The sequence below is a fragment of the Pan troglodytes genome, chromosome 9 (genome assembly GCF_028858775.2).
Source record: "Pan troglodytes isolate AG18354 chromosome 9, NHGRI_mPanTro3-v2.0_pri, whole genome shotgun sequence".
Taxonomy (NCBI): Eukaryota; Metazoa; Chordata; class Mammalia; order Primates; family Hominidae; genus Pan; species Pan troglodytes.
The window spans coordinates 31,326,237-31,343,323 of record NC_072407.2 but is presented as its reverse complement, the minus strand read 5'-3'; the positions used below and the strand labels follow the sequence as shown (position 1 = coordinate 31,343,323).

The 17,087-nt window shown below is 38.4% G+C and overlaps 1 protein-coding gene across 3 annotated transcripts in view; it reads left to right on the top strand.

The window, feature by feature from the left end:
- The window catches only part of CCDC34 (coiled-coil domain containing 34), a 35,363-nt gene extending 23,146 nt beyond the window's left edge, over positions 1–12,217 (top strand). Inside the window, exons 5-7 of one of the 3 annotated variants that reach the window (XM_063783951.1) lie at positions 1,316–1,470; positions 2,116–2,253; positions 9,499–12,217. In XM_063783951.1, coding sequence (XP_063640021.1) covers positions 1,316–1,470; positions 2,116–2,223 — 263 coding nt within the window. In that variant the 3' untranslated portion in view covers positions 2,224–2,253; positions 9,499–12,217. Of the gene's footprint in view, positions 1–1,315; positions 1,840–2,115; positions 2,254–3,954; positions 4,088–9,498 lie in introns of those variants that run through there. The other 2 variants (XM_063783950.1, XM_508337.9) reach the window with 2 other exon arrangements.
- The last annotated feature ends 4,870 nt before the right edge of the window (positions 12,218–17,087 follow it).

The following is a 17,087-nucleotide window of genomic DNA, read 5'->3' as shown; positions in this document are numbered from 1 at the left end:
CCTTCTAACCCTCTCTAAGGCAGAGCTTCCCATGTCCTTGGCACATTCTTTGTGTGAGGTAGAATACTAGACAGCACATGAACCAGACACAAAACCGATTGGCCTTTAGTCTTGGTCTGATTATAAAGGGTAGTGCATGTTTTTCTTTGTGCTTCATGTTGGAAGCTCATACCTTGCTGACAGCTGCCTTCACTTGTTTAAGTGATTTATTATTAAAATACTCCCATTCTGTTTTGTTCACACAACAGAACATATTCCAGACTTTGTTTTGACCATCTTGGTGAAGTGAGTGTTGACATATCTATGCCAAGTGGGTTGCCAGTGTCTGAAAGACACATTCCTGCTGTCAGGATTAGGCCTCTCTCATATGTCACGAAGGTCATCTGTTTTAGCTACTGAGCATGTCCCGCTCCTTCTTTTTGTTTCTTGCTTGAAAAAAAGAGTAATAAGCAGTGGCTTTAACCCAGTAATTGGGTAGTAAAGTTAAAAGTTTAGGTGGGAATACTAAACATATTGACTAGAAGTTAACTGCTAAAATAATGGATTGTTTTATTAATTTTTTGCATTTTTAATGAGTTTAATTCTAACAAACAGCATATTTGTCTGCAAATGCTGTACTTAAGTTTCTTTATTCTTTATGCTCATATCATTTTTATAAATTATGAAATAAAGGAATTTTTGTGTCAGTAGTGACTGAAGGATTTGGAGATGATATGTAAAATGTTCTTCCTTCAAATGTGTTTATTAGATGGCAGACATCACAATACTTTAAACACTTCATTAGCAAAAGAATGCTCCGTAACTCATAATCACAATTACAGTGATATTGTGAAATCTTATTGACACTGATTCAGAATTTCTGTGATTCTAAACAAGAATCTTGATTTACTATAACTTCATATGAAAAATAAATGTTTTTCTGTAAACTTCAGTATCTGACGAGGAAGCTAGTACACAATCAGTAGTTTCCCAGACTGAGTTAAGAAAATGAAAGTTTTGTTGAATTTAAGGATCATAAAATTAATTTCTTAGTAAAAATTTTATAGGAGTTTGATTTACATAGGTTTTAACACTAATGTTATTTGGATTCTTAGAATTATCATTTATGCTTTAATTTTAACTAAATATTTACTGTATTTGGAAAGTGTTACTTCTTTGAAAATATCAAGGAGTTTAAGTTTCAAATAAGTCACATTGGCTTATTAGTGATAATTTGTCCATTTGACATTTTAACATTTTTCTAGAAGTTTTAAGTGGCTTCTTTGATGTCAAGAAAGTTTTTCCTTGTTTTGATCTGATTTTTCAATAATTTTAGGTTTTTACAGTGGAAATTCCTATCCAGAACCAGCCTTTTATAATCCAATTCCGTGGAAACCAATTCATATGCCACCTCCCAAAGAAGCTAAGGATCTATCAGGAAGGAAGAGTAAAAGACCTGTGATAAGTCAGCCACACAAGTCATCATCTCTGGTAATTCATAAAGCCAGGAGCAATCTTTGCCTTGGAACTCTGTGCAGAATACAAAGATAGCGTATGTGGAAAATAACATGCTTTTATCTGGAGCTATTTAATTTAAAAATCAGAAATTGTTTTTTACTGCTCAGTCAATAACTCAACACTTAATGTGATTATTGACAAATAGCAATTTTTGCATTTGTATATGGTGTCCTTAGAGTTGAGGAAGATATTTTCTGGATTTTGGTTTTTATAAACTTTTCAAGGTTGATCTTGGCATGTTGTTTTGCAGAATAAGTGGCTGAATATGTAAGAATTGTGTTTGTATTTAGCTTGTGTTAAAAGTACACTGTAGTACCAATAAAACTAACAATTTTTCTTGTATTGTTTTATATTGTTACTAGTTTACATTTATGAACATAAGATTAATTTGTTCAAAACAAGCACCTCTAAACTGCATGCTTGAGTAACCCTTAGGAGAATTTAAAGCAAAAAAAAGGAAATAGAAAAAAAGTTTAAGGGATGGTGGGTTAGAATTTAAGTGGGTTAGCACCCTAGAGTAATCAAAAACAGTCTTTGCTGATGGGTTTTGGCATATTTTTCCCTGTGTAAATATTTTAATTTTATTTATATTACATTAATTTATTTATTTTGAGACAGGGTCTCCCTCTGGCTCTGTTGCCCAGGCTGGAGTGTAATGGCATGATCATAGCTTACTGTAACCTTGAACTCGTGGGCTCAAATGATCCTCTTACCTCAGCCTCCTGAGTAGCTGGAATCACAGGAGCATGCCACCAGGTACAGCTAATTTTTTTTTTCTTTTGGCAGAGATGGGGTCTTCCTATGTTGCCCAGCCTCAGATATTTTTAAATTAATAACTGAAGGCATGTTTGGTTACAAATAAATCAGGGTTGGGGTTTCCAAAGGAAATTTTTTTATTTTTTTATTTTTTATTTATTTTTATTTTTGAGATGGAGTCTCGCTCTGTTGCACAGGCTGGAGTGTAGTGGTGCGATCTTGGCTCACTGCAATCTCTGCCTCTCAGGTTCAAGCGATTCTCCTGCCCCAGCCTCCTGAGTAGCTGGGACTACAGGGGCACGCCACCACGCCCAGCCAATTTTTGTATTTTTAGTAGAGACAGGGTTTCACCACGTTGGCCAGGATGGTCTCGATCTCTTGACCTTGTGATCTGTCCATCTCGGTCTCCCAAAGTGCTGGGATTACAGGCGTGAGCCACCGCGCTGGCCTCCGAAGGAAAATTTTAAAACATTGTTTTATACGCTGGCTGGGTGCGGTGGTTCATGCCTGTACTCTCAACTCTTAGGGAGGCAGAGGCGGGAGCATAGCTTGAGCCCAGGAATTCAAGACCTGCCTGAGCCATATAGTGAGACCCCATTCTCCACAAAAATGAAAAAACAAAAGACAAAGCCATTGTTTTGTACTCTGATCTTAGATTAACGTGTAGTAATCTTGAGACACAGATATTTTGCCACCCTGTAAAAATACATAAACATTAATTATAATTAGGTTGCTAGTTTCAAAATTAGGATTACTGCATTATTTTTTAATATTAAAAATGTTGAATGTTAAGTGATATTTTACTGAGGTAGAAATCACAGATCTTATTAATAAATATATTTTAAGAATAGTGGTTCAACCGGGAGGCGGAGGTTGCAGTGAGCCGAGATCACGCCACTGCACTCCAGCCTGGGCAACAGAGCGAACTCCATCTCAAAAAAAAAATAAAATAAAATAAAATAAAAGAATGGTGGTTCAAATGATTACCAAAACAATGCCTAGCATTTTTTATTAAATTTAAAAGTGTTTTATCTTTTTTAGAGGATGATCAAGAAATGAAAATTTATTGTGGCAGTATAAGAATCAATCAATTCATTTAAAAGTGACTTCTATTTAGAATATATTCCATGTTTCTGCCAGATGAGTCATCTGCCAAGTTTCTGGTGATCTGCAGTGGTGTTGGTCAATGCAGGAAAACAGCAATACACTCTTTGAAGGGTATTCATGTCATCAGAAGTCTAGGAAAATTTAATTCTAAGCAGAGAACAGTTTATTAGGAATCAGTAGGGTTCATTGGGTCCAAATGTTGCTGAGATTTAGAGGCATGAGCATACTTCTCAGAACCTGTCAGATACAGTGAAACTTCCAGATGATCATTCTACTTGAGCAAATTCACTTATATAGAGAGAACATAGAGTTTGCCTGGGTAGCAATAATCTTGTTTATAAGAAACATATATAGTATACATGTTCCTAAATTTGTGAGGGTTTTATATACAGTTGTTACATCTTACAAACCAATTCTACAGAGTAGGTTAACTTTCAACTATAACTATAATCCTAATAAGTCTTTACAGTCATTCAGTCATTAAACATTCATATGTATACCGAGTTCACTAGTTTGAATTTTATTCTAGTCATAATAGGAGGTGTCTGGAAAATTTTAAGCGGGCAATTGATAAGATCTGGTTTATCTTTTGAGATTACTATGGCTGCTCTGAGGAAGTTGGCCTGTTGGGGGCAAAGAATGGCAGCAATGACACCCATTGGGATGACTTTGCAGTATCTGGCAGAGAAGTCATGATAGCTTGGATTAAAATGGCAGCAGTGACATGGTAAGAAGTAGAGATAAATTTGGGATTTATTTTGGAGGTGGAACAAACAAACACTAACATTTGGATGTCAGATTGAGAGAAGGAAGAAAAATCAGATTTGACTAGTTTTTTGGCCTGATAACTAGGTGAATGATGATACTATACCAGAAATATGAAGATTGAGAAGAGCAGGTGTATGGGCTGAGATGGGGAGAGGGAAGTCTTTAAGAATTCTGTCCTAGATTTGTTAGGTTTGCGATACCAACTTAATGACCTGGTAGAGATGGTTAAATATATGATGCTCTGGGGAGAGCCAGGATAGGAAATACAAATTTGAGCAACATCAGCACATACATGGTATTTAAAAGCATGGGACTTGATCAGGTTACCTCAGAAGAGTTTAGATAGTAAAAAGGGAAGGCTGAGTAATCCAATATTTAGAGATTAAGCAGCCGGCAAGGATCCTGAAAATATGCAGCCAGTGAAGTAGAAGGAAACCCAATAGAGTAGGATGTCACAGAATCCATGAGTAGAAGTGAGATGTGGACTGTGTCCAGTGCTGCTTGACAGAGAGGAGTCTTCACTGTTGGATTTCATAAGATGAAGGAGGGTCATTGTTGACTACAATGGCAAGCATGTCTTGAACAATTTCTATATGACTGGTATTCTTGTGCTTTTATATGTGCTATTTTAATCCTCACAACAGCCCTATGAGATAGTTACTTTTATTATCCTCATTTTAAGTTGGGGAAACTGAGGCACGAAGTTACGTTGCTTTTATACCTAGTAAATCACAGAACATGGATTAGAACCCATGAGGTCAAAGCCCAAACTTAATAACTATATTTCCTCTCCTATATAATATATATGATAAGAAAAACAGGTATAAAACTACAATCGAATAGGCTGGAGAGAGAATGGAAGGTGAGAAAGAGCCTATAACTAAAGACATTCTGGAAACGTTTTATAGTGAAGAAGAGAAGAAAAGTGGGATAGGGGCCGGGCGCAGTGTCTCATGCCTGTAATCCCAGCACTTTGGGAGGCCGAGATGAGAGAATCATCTGAGGTCAGGAGTTTGAGACCAGCCTGGCCAACATGGCAAATCCCCATCTCTACTAAAAATACAAAAATTAGCCGGGCGTGGTGGCAGGAGCCACCCAGCTCCTTGGGAGGCTACTTGGGATGTTGAGGCAGGAGAATTGCTTGACCCCGGGAGGCGGAGGTTGCAGTGAGCTGAGATCACATCACTGCACTCCAGCCTGGGCAACAGAGCAAAACTCTGTCTCAAAAAAAAAAAAAGAAAAAGAAAAGAAAAAAAAGTGGGATAGGAGCTAGAAGAGAACATAGGGTCAAGGACATTTTCTGTTTGTTTTGCTTAGGCTGGGTGATACTAAATATGCTTCTCTGAGGCTGGTAATGATCCAATTGAAAGGAAACCTGAAGATTTAGGAGAGACTAGGGGTGATTTTAGGAATGCAGTTCTTAAATAGCAAAAATGCTGGTTTATATAGAAGCAAGGAAATTTCTCCTATTCACAGGGAGAACAAATTGTACATATAGGTTCTGATGTGGCTGGATTGATAATATTGGTGGCAGGAAGACAAGATAGGCAGTTCTTGTCAAATCACTTCTTGTTTCTCAGTGAAGTGTGAAGGGAAGGCAAGGTCATCAGCAGAGGGATAGAATAGGATGTTGCAAGTTTGAGGAAAAGGAAAAGGTTAATGGAAAAGTAAGCACTTTGGAGAAAGAAAAATTTGCCAGAGAGATTAGCGAGACTGATGGGCAATGTTGTTTGCCATTTGATATTTTTGGGCATAAAGACCAATTAGTGAAGTTCTGTTATGTTTCTCTTTATTTCTGGAGAAAATTTAGCTAGTTAGATGTAGACCCAGAATCACTTATAATTGGAGCTGGACAAGTGGGCAAGTTAGGATGGAGGGAAAAAGGAACAAAGCAGTTAAAGTGTTTTCAAGGGAGTGATTATGGTACTGAAACATATTACTTAACACAGGTGGTGAGGAAGGGGGTCTTCGTAGATTTCCCGTGCTGTTTTGAGGTTGAGTGGAGGGTGCTTGAGGGAAGCTAGAGAGATAGGGGCTTTTGGTCAGGATGTTGATGACAAGAACCAGAGTATGGCCATGGCAGTCAGTGGCCCAGATGGAACATAACAACAAAGTTGAAGAAATTAAGAATGTTAGAGGCCAGAGCCAGGTGCAGTGGCCTGCACTTACAGTCCCAGCTACTCAGGAGGCTGAGGCAGGAGGATCACTTGAGGCCAGGAGCTGGAGTTTCCATGCACTGTGAGTGCACCTATGAATAGCCATGGCACTGCACCCTGGCAATGCAGTGAGACCCTGCTCTAAAAAAACAAAAAGTATGGAAGTAACTTTTTAGTGTGGATATTGAAATTGCCAAGATTATGATAGAAGTTGTGGTAGAGAGGAAGATGGCAAGCTGGGTGCTAGAATTTCAGCAAACCAGGGTAACTGGCTAGCCAGATGACAGTCAAAAGGATTAATATTGGCTAATGTGGTCAGATGGAATAATCTTCAGAAGAGTAGGAAGTTTTGAAGGAGAAAGGAGATGAAGTGGTTTGGAGGTGCCAATGGGGAACAGGGTGGGTAGGGAAAACACCTTCCTACCTACCAACTCCAAGCCCCTGGAGGTTGGAGGCTACAAACGGTTAAAAAACTGTTCTCAGGAGTCCATTGCAGGCATGAAAAACGTTTAAAGCATGGCCATAGCAAGATGGTTTTGAGGGACAGAGACCAAAGACAGAGCCACCAGTAATGACATTATGGAACATTCCAGGAAGAGGTGATTGAGGATCCAATGAGGGTAGTAGGGTTGAAGAGAAGAAATGTGTGAAAGATCCATCAGAAGTAGAACTTAGGCCAGGTGTGGTGGCTCATGCCTATAATCCCAACACTTTGGGAGGCCGAGGTGGGAGGCTCACTTGAGCCCAGGAGTTTAAGACCAGCCTGGACAACATAGGGAGACCCCATCTCTACAAAACATTAAAAAATTAGCTTGGCATGGAGGCTTGTGCCTATAGTTTCAGCTACTCAAGAGGCTGAAGTGGGGGGATCGTTTGAGCTCAGGAAGTCAAAGCTGCAGTGAACTGTGATCATGCCACTGCACTCCAATCTGGGTGACGAGCGAGACCTTGTCTCAAAAAAAAAAAAGTAAAACTTAAAGGGCTGCTTTGGAGCTCACGGGTGATGATAATATTAGCAGAGAAAGGGAATACAGAAAGGAATGACAGCTTTGGGGGTGAGAAACTGAGGGTTTTTTTTTTTCCCTTTCAAATTGTTTATCAAAGTAATATATGCACATAGTTTAAAATTCAAATAGTACTAAATGTTGTTTGATGGAAAACAGGAACATTTTGCTTACTTCTCACTGCCTCACAGTCTTGCTCCCAAGGGGATATTTTATTGTATTATTTATTTGATAATTTCCTCTCATAATATTCTCTGGTCCCTTTTTTCTAGAATCCTGTTAGGCAATTACTGGTCTTCCTGAATTAATTCTCTAATAATTTAAAAGGAAATATTTTTCTCCTGTCTTACTTTTTTCCCCCTACCCTGGTGAGGGAGACCACTTTCTGTGAGAAGTCCTTGATGTTATTTTCCAATTCTTGAATAATTTTTTTATGGCTACCTTATTTTAAATTCCAAAGATTCTTTTCTGTTTATTCCTTTTTCATAGCCTCCTATACTTATTTTATGGACGCAATATCTTTTTTCATCTCTAAGGACATTAGTTGCAGTTTTTTTTCTTAATTAGCTCTGTTTCTTCCGGATGCCTTTTTTTCTTCATTTTCTCTTTTTCTGAGGTTTTATTAGAGGTTTTCCTCAAACGTTTTTTAATCCTTGTCTGACATTTATATTTGTTATATGAATTCCTGTCTCTTCCTATTTAAGAATAGGGCATTAAAAGGCTGAATAGAAGCTATGTGGGCATAGGTAGGGCTTGTTGATGGTGGATTTTTTATTGTTGTGGGTAGACTTCCAAATACCTGGAAGTCTTTCCCCCTTAGGCTGTTCATTTTCTCAGAGAAGGATCTTCTAATCTTCCGGAGAGATATAAGCCTAGCTGCCAGCATTCCAGAGTAGGACCTGGGAATGTAGTTCTGTATATCACAGTTCATTTCTTGGTAAACTGTCACTTCCTATGTTTTCAGTCTAGCTAGTTAGTATATAAGCTTCATTCTCCTTAGTAGCTAGTGTTCCCCTATGCTGAGCCCTTCCAGGATTCTGCAGGCTGAATTTTTGTTGTTGTTGTTGTATTTATTTCAGCATTTAGAAACCTTTAAACAGTAAAAGAGAAAAAGAAAAAAAAAAGGCACTCAGAGGAAACAGAGCCAATTAAGAAAGAAGAAAAAAAATTGCAACTATCATTAATGTCCTTAAAGATGAGGAAAAACACTACATCCATACTGTCCTAACTCCAGTACTCTCCTAAGTCAGTTGTTTCACCTCTATCCTCTTTGCACCATCCCAAAATTTGTAGGAATCTGTGGTTAACCATTGTATTCTCTTCTGTTTGCCCTTGTGGATTTGTACATTTTTTCTTAAAAGAAATTCCTTTGCCATCATCTTAGCAGAGATTGGAGTGGGAAAGGAGATAATTCTGCATGATTAATCTGCTATGTTTAATTGGACATCCTGAATTTAGTTATGAACATATTGACATAAGGGGGTGTTACAGATATAGGTTTGTTGCCCAGATGAGAAGTGTAGTTTTGGGAATATTTAGACCTTATTAGTTTAACATAATCATTGAAACTATGGAGATGAATAGCATTTCTCAAGAAGAGTCTGAAGCATGACATTCTTTTATTCCTTCATTCCACCCATATTAAGTGCCTGCCATATTTGGCCCAGAAAAGATAGACTAGGATGGAATGTAGAGGTTGAGTATAAAGGTAAGGCAGAAGGAAAGAAGCCACTGGAAGACCAGTGAAAATGATGGGAGGTGCAAAAGAGGAAAGTGTGCCAAAGTGAGAGAGGGGAGCTTTCAGGAAGGGGAAGTAGAAGGTCTTCTAGAATATCAAATGCTGTGCAAGGGGTCAGGTAGAATGAGCAAGGCTTTCTAGTATGTATTGAATTCCTAGCACTATGCTAGAATCTGGGGATTCTAGTGGTAAACAAGACTGAACTAATCCTGAATCTGTTAGCATTTACATTCTAGCAGAGATTACAGTTAAAGCCATACTTACCTTAAAGCACAAGCTGTGAGGGCATATGAGGAGGTAGCTAACCTTTTTTGGAGTCAGGAAAAGCTTCTCGGAGAAAGTGATTAAGCTGAGACTCAGGCTTGAGGCACCCGAATAAACAAAACTTAGAATTTAATCATTTTGGAGGCTGGAGAGTAAGGAATGGACTTAGAACACTGGTGGTTCCCTATGTAATCTTTCTTTCTTTCAGATTCCAAGGATAGGTGACATGACAGCTTTTGAACATCAAAGGGACTTTCAGATGCTTGTATATATTGACACATTACTACAAAGTTACAAAGGAAATTTCTAAAATCCTGGTCATTTGTAAAGAAAATATTTAACATTCTATGGGAAAATATACTTTGAGGTTTGATGACAAACATAGGCCATCTGTGGCCTCAGAGTAATACAGATGGGGCTTCTTATTTTGAAAATAAATTGCTAATGATCTAATTAGCAATTCAAAGCTTATTCTTTCATGGACTTGCTTATTATGATACCTAAGGCCTAGGTGAATCAAGAATACAGTAGTTATGTTACACTAACAACTTACACTGATTTAAATGTAATACCTCAAACTATAACAAACCTAGAAGAAAACCTCAGAAACACCATTCTGGATATCAACATTGAGAAAGAATTTATGACTAAGTCCTCAAAAACAATTGCAACAAAAACAAAATTGACAAGATGGGACCTAATTAAACTAAAGAGCTTCTGCACAGCAAATGAAACTATCAACAGAGTAAATAGACAACCTACAGAATGGGAGAAAATATTTGCAAATTGTGCATCCAACAAAGGTCTAATATCCAGAATCTGTAAGTAACTGAAACAGTTGAACAAGAAAAAAAAAAAAAACAAACAAAATTAAAAAGTGAGCAAAGGTTATGAACAGACACTTCTCAAAACAAGACATACAAGTGGCCAAGAAACATGAAAAATGCTCATCATGACTAATCATCAGAGAAACGCAAATCAAAACCACAATGAGATACCATTCTCACACCAGTCAGAATGGTTATTATTAAAAAGTCAAAAAACAACAGGTGTTGGTGAGGCTGTGGAGCAAAGGGAATGCTTATACACGTTGGTGGGAATGTAAATTAGTTCAGCCATTGTGGAAAGTAGCTTGGAGATTTCTCAAAGAACTTAAGGCAAACTACCGTTTGAACCAGCAATCCCATTACTGGATATATACCCAAAAGAAAACAAATTGTTCTACCAAAAAGACCCATGCATGTGTATATGTTCATCACAGCACTATTCACAATAGCAAAGACATGGAATCAACCTAGGTGCCCATCAGCAGTGGATTGGATAAAGAAGATGTGGTACATATACACCATGTAATACTACACAACCATAAAAATGAACAAAGTCATGTCCTATGCAGCAACATGGATGAAGCTGGAGGCCATTATCTTAAGTGAATTAATACAGGAACAGACAACCAAATACTGCGTGTTCTCACTTATAAGTGGGAGCTAAACATTGAGTGCTCATGGACATAAAGATGGGAACAGTAGACACTGGGGATGACTAGAGGGGGAAGGGAGGGAGAGGGACAAGAGTTGAAAAATTAAATGTTGGTTACTATGCTCAGTACCTCGGTGGGCGGGGGGGGGTCATTCATACCCCAAACCTCAGCATCATGCAATATATCCAGGTAGCAAACCTGCCCATGTACCCTGAGTCTAAAATAAAAGCTGAAAAGGAAAAAAAGAGTGTTTTCTCAAGCTCTAAAAAAAAAAAAAAGTAATACACTTTATGACAAAAAACTAATTTTTCTTTCTCCAAAAAAAATATAGTAAATGATATTCATGTATTTGCCGTGGTCATTAATATCATAAATTAAATTCATATGTTGGCTTGAGGGAAAAACACAGTTACTTTACAGTGAATATTTACCTACTACTATTGATAATGGCAGTCTGCCTAAGAGAGCAAATTTTTCAGAAAGGGCAATTGTATCTTGAATTACCTTTTAAAATTGAGAAGGGAAAATATTCAATTATCTGTCATTTGGGAGAAAGCTATGCCTTATGCGCAGAAGTCAGAGGGAACACTACCCTTTCCTTTGCTGGAAACAACAGAGCCACCTCTCCCTTTTCTCGTTCCTGGGCTCTTAGCTGATAGAATGCGCATATGACCTTGGAAAAAGAAAGAGCCTCTCCCTTCCTCCTTGTTTCATGTCCCTGGGAACCACCTGAGGGGCAGCTGGAGATGGAAACTATCATTGTTTCTCTGGTGGTGGCAGCACAGGGTGGCGTGGGAGTGGAATGTGTTCTTAGTTGGAAAAATTTACCAAAACAACCATCCAGTACATACCAGTCTGCAACTCCCTCTCCCTGGGCCAAGAGTTTTCTTCCCTTGGTATAGGCTGAGATGCAAAGTGCTTACATAGGTAAATCTAAAAGGTAAGTCTTGAAAGATATCTCTCAGTAAAATAGAGGAAATGCTCACCGGTTTATTGTTTCAATGAAGATGTTAGGCTGATGTCAAAGGCCCCTTTCTATTCTAAAAATTCTATTTTGTGTGGTTCATTTTTTGTGTTTTTAGTATGTGAACATTGGTCACTGCTTATCTCTAGTAAATGTGGTGAGGACAATGTCATTCCCATCTTGAAAGAGTGGGTGGTTCATAAACAACTGACTTCAGGAAGGCTTCCTCTGGGCCAAGCCCAGTTTCTGCTGAGAGGCACCCTGGCTCAGGAGAGCTGTAGGGACTCACCTGAGGTTAAAAACATGGTCTGAGCCAGGCACAGTGCCTCATGCCTGTAATCCCAGCACTTTGGGAGGCCGAGCCCGGTGGATCACCTGAGATCAGGAGTTCGAGACCAGCCTGACCAACATGATGAAACCCCATCTCTACTAAAAATACAAAAATTAGCTGGCAGTGGTGGCGGGTGCCTATAATCCCAGCTACTTGAGGGGCTGAGGCAGGAGAATCACTTGAACCCTGGAGCTGGAGGTTGCAGTGAGCTGAGATCGTGCCACTGCACTCCAGCCTAGGCAGCAAGAGTGAAACTCCGTCTCAAAAAACAAACAAAATACATGATCTACTACCTACGCTGTGGGAACTTAGACAAGTCTCTTAACCTCTCTAAGGCTCAGTTTACTCTTCTAAAAAATGCGCTTAATAATACTTGCTTCATAAGGTCATTGCAAAGATTAACAAACCATGTAAAGTACCTCATACAATATTTGACACATAGAAGATGCTTAATAAATCATTTTGTGTACTTGTTAATAACAGCAGTAGCATATGCCTACTGACAAATTATGTGATGTTACACATTTTCCAATACGTGATGCTTTATGGGATTTGGAAGCTTTAATGCAATCAGTTTCTTTGTTGTGATTTTGCAGAAATCTTCCAAATGAATTCTGTAAGGGAAATCTAGACATATTTTGGTTTTCTCTGGCTAGATTGGTTTGCCTAATTAAATTTGATGCTTTTTTTTTTAAATTATACTTTAAGTTCTAGGGTACAATGTGCAGGTTTGATACATAGGTATACATGTGCCATGTTGGTTTGCTGCACCCAGCAACTTGTCATTTACATTAGGTATTTCTCCTAATGCTATCCCTCTCCCAGCCCCCAACCCTACAACAGGCCCTGGTGTGTGATGTTCCCCACCCTGTGTCCAAGTGTTCTCATTGTTCAATTCCCACCTATGAGTGAGAACATGCGGTGTTTGGTTTTCTGTCCTTGTGATAGTTTGCTGAGAATGATGGTTTCCAGCTTCATCCATGTCCCTGCAAAGGACATGAACTCATCTTTTTTATGGCTGCATAGTATTCCATAGTGTATATGTGCCACATTTTCTTAATCCAGTCTATCACTGATGGACATTTGGGTTGGTTCCAAGTCTTTGCTATTGTGAATAGTGTCGCAATAAACATACGCGTGGATGTGTCTTTATAGTAGCATGATTTATAATCCTTTGGGTATAAACCCAGTAATGGGATGGCTGGGTCAAATGGTATTTCTAGTTCTAGATCCTTGAGGAATCACCACACTGTCTTCCAGAATGGTTGAACTAATTTATACTCCCACCAACAGTATAAAAGTGTTTCTATTTCTCTACATCCTCTCCAGCATCTGTTGTTTCCTGACTTTTTAATGATCGCCATTCTAACTGGCATGAGATGGTATCTCATTGTGGTTTTGATTTGCATTTCTCTGATGACCAGTGATAATGAGCGTTTTTTCATGTCTCCGTTGGCTGCATAGATGTCTTCTTTTGAGAAGTGTCTGTTCATATCCTTTGGTCACTTTTTGATGGGATTGTTTGTTTTTTTCATGTAAATTTGAGTTCTTTGTAGATTCTGGACATTAGCCCTTCTTCAGATGGGTAGATTGCAAAAATTTTCTCCCATTCTGTAGGTTGCCTGTTCACTCTGATGGTGGTTTCTTTTGCTGTGCAGAAGCACTTTAGTTTAATTAGATCCCATTTGTCAATTTTGGCTTTTGTCGCCGTTGCTTTTGGTGTTTTAGTCATGAAGTCCTTGCCCATGCCTATGGCCTGAATGGTATTGCCTAGGTTTTCTTCTAGGGTTTTTATGGTTTTAGGTCTAACATTTAAGTCTTTAATCCATCTTGAATTAATTTTTGTATAAGATGTAAGATAGGGATCCAGTTTCAGCTTTCTACATATGGCTAGCCACTTTTCCCAGCATCATTTATTAAGTAGGGAATCCTTTCCCCATTTCTTGTTTTTGTCAGGTTTGTCAAAGATCAGATGGTTGTAGATGTGTTATTTCTGAGGGCTCTGTTCTGTTCCATTGGTCTATATCTGTTTTGGTACCAGTACCATGCTGTTTTGGTTACTGTAGCTTAGTAATATAGTTTGAAGTCAGGTAGTGTGATGCCTCCAGCTTTGTTCTTTTGGCTTAGGATTGTCTTGGCAATGCGGGCTCTTTTTTGGTTCTATATGAACTTTAAAGTAGTTTTTTCCAATTCTGTGAAGAAAGTCATTTGTAGCTTGATGGAGATGGCATTGAATCTATAAATTACCTTGGGCAGTATGGCCATTTTCACAATATTGATTCTTCCTATGCATGAGCATGGAATGTTCTTCCATTTGTTTGTGTCCTCTTTTATTTCCTTGAGCAGTGGTTTGTAGTTCTCCTTGAAAAGGCCCTTTACATCCCTTGTAAGTTTTATTCCTAGGTATTTTATTCTCTTTGAAGCAATTGTGAATGGGAGTTTACTCATGATTTGGCTCTCTGTTTGTCTGTTATTGGTGTATAGGAATGCTTGTGATTTTTGCACGTTGATTTTGTATCCTGAGACTTTGCTGAAGTTGCTTATCAGCCTGAGATTTTGGGCTGAGATGACAGGGTTTTCTAAATATACAATCATGTCATCTGCAAACAGGGACAATTTGACTTCCTCATTTCCTAATTGAATACCCTTTATTTCTTTCTCTTGACTGATTGCCCTGGCCAGAACTTCCAACACTATGTTGAATAGGAGTGGTGAGAGAGGGCGTCCTTGTCTTGTGCCAGTTTTCGAAGGGAATGCTTCCAGTTTTTGCCCGTTCAGTATGATATTGGCTGTGGGTTTGTCATAAATAGCTCTTATTATTTTGAGATACATTCCATCGATATCTAGTTTATTGAGAGTTTTTAGCATGAAGGGCTGTTGAATTTTGTCAAAGGCCTCTTCTGCATCTATTGAGATAATCATGTGATTTTTGTCATTGGTTCTGTTTATGTGATGGATTACGTTTATTGATTTGCAAATGTTGAGCAAACCTTGCATCCCAGAGATGAAGCCAACTTGATCGTGGTGGGTAAGGTTTTTGATGTGCTGCTGGATTCGGCTTGCCAGTATTTTACTGAGGATTTTTATATCGATGTTCATCAGGGACATTGGTCTAAAATTCTCTTTTTTTGTTGTGTCTTTGCCAGGCTTTGGTATCAGGATGATGCTAGCCTCATAAAATGAATTAGGGAGGATTCCCTCTTTTTCTATTATTTGGAATAGTTTCAGAAGGAATGGTACCAGCTCCTCTTTGTACCTCTGGTAGAATTCGACTGTGAATCCATCTAGTCCTGGGCTTTTTTTTTTTGGTTGGTAGGCTATTAATTATTGCCTCAATTTCGCAGCCTGTTATTGGTCTATTCAGAGATTCAACTTCTTCCTGGTTTCGTGTTGGGAGGGTGTATGTGTCCAGGAATTTATCTATTTCTTCTAGATTTTCTAGTTTATTTGCGTAGAGGCGTTTATAGTATTCTCTGATGGTAGTTTGTATTTCTGTGGGATCAGTGGTGATATCCCCTTTATCATTTTTTTTGCATCTATTTGATTCTTCTCTCTTTTCATCTTTATTAGTCTTGCTAGCAGTCTGTCAATTTTGTTTATCTTTTCAAAAACCAGCTCCTGGATTCATTGATTTCTTGAAGGGTTTTTTGTGTCTCTATCTCTTTCAGTTCTGCTCTCATCTTAGTTATTTCTTGCCTTCTGCTGGTTTTTGAATTTGTTTGCTCTTGCTTCTCTAGTTCTTTTAATTGTGATGTTAGGGTGTCGATTTTAGATCTTTCCTGCTTTCTCTTGTGGGCATTTAGTGCTGTAAATTTCCCTGTACACACTGCTTTAAATGTGTCCCAGAGATTCTGGTACATTGTGTCTTTGTTCTCATTGGTTTCAAAGAACATCTTTATTTCTGCCTTCATTTCATTATTTACCCAGTAGTCATTCAAGAGCAGGTTGTTCAGTTTCCATGTAGTTGTGTGGTTTTGAGTCAGTTTCTTAATCCTGAGTTCTAATTTGATTGCACTGTGGTCTGAGAGACAGTTTGTTGTGATTTCTATTTTACATTTGCTGAGGAGTGCTTTACTTCCAATTATGTGGTCAATTTTAGAATAAGTGCAATGTGGTGCTGAGAAGAATGTATATTCTGTTGATTTGGGGTAGAGAGTTCTGGTGCATTAGGTCCTCTTGGTGCAGAGCTGAGTTCAAGTTCTGGATATCCTTGTTAACCTTCTGTTTCACTGATCTGTCTAATATTGACAGTGGGGTATTAAAGTGTTCCATTATTATTGTGGGGGAGTCTAAGTCTCTTTGTAGATCTCTAAGGACTTGCTTTATGAATCTGGGTGCTCCTGTATTGGGTGCATATATATTTAGGATAGTTAGCTCTTCTTGTTGAATTGATCCCTTTATGATTATGTAATGGCCTTCTTTATCTCTTTTGATCTTTGTTGGTTTAAAGTCTGTTTTAGCAGAGAGTAGGATTGCAAATTCTGCTCTTTTTTGCTTTCCATTTGCTTGGTAGATCTTCCTCCATCCCTTTATTTTGAGCCTATTTGTGTCTCTGCATGTGAGATGAGTCTGCTGAATACAGCACACTGATGGGTCTTGACTCTTTATCCAATTTGCCAGTCTGTGTCTTTTAATTGGGGCATTTAGCCCATTTCCATTTAAAGTTAATACTGTTGTGTGTGAATTTGATCCTGTCATTATAGTGTTAGCTGGTTATTTTGCCCGTTAATTGATGCAGTTTCTTCATAGCATCAATGATCTTTACAATTTGGCATGTTTTTGCAGTGGCTGGTACGGGTTGTTTCTTTCCATGTTCAGTGCTTCCTTCAGGAGCTCTTGTAAGGCAGGCCTGCTGGTGATACAATCTCTTAACATTTCCTTGTCTGTAAAGGATTTTATTTCTCCTTCACTTATGAAGTTTAGTTTGGCTGGATATGAAATTCTGGGTTGAAAATTCTTTTCTTTAAGAATGTTGACTATTGGCCCCCACTCTCTTCTGGCTTGTAGGGTTTCTGCTGAGAG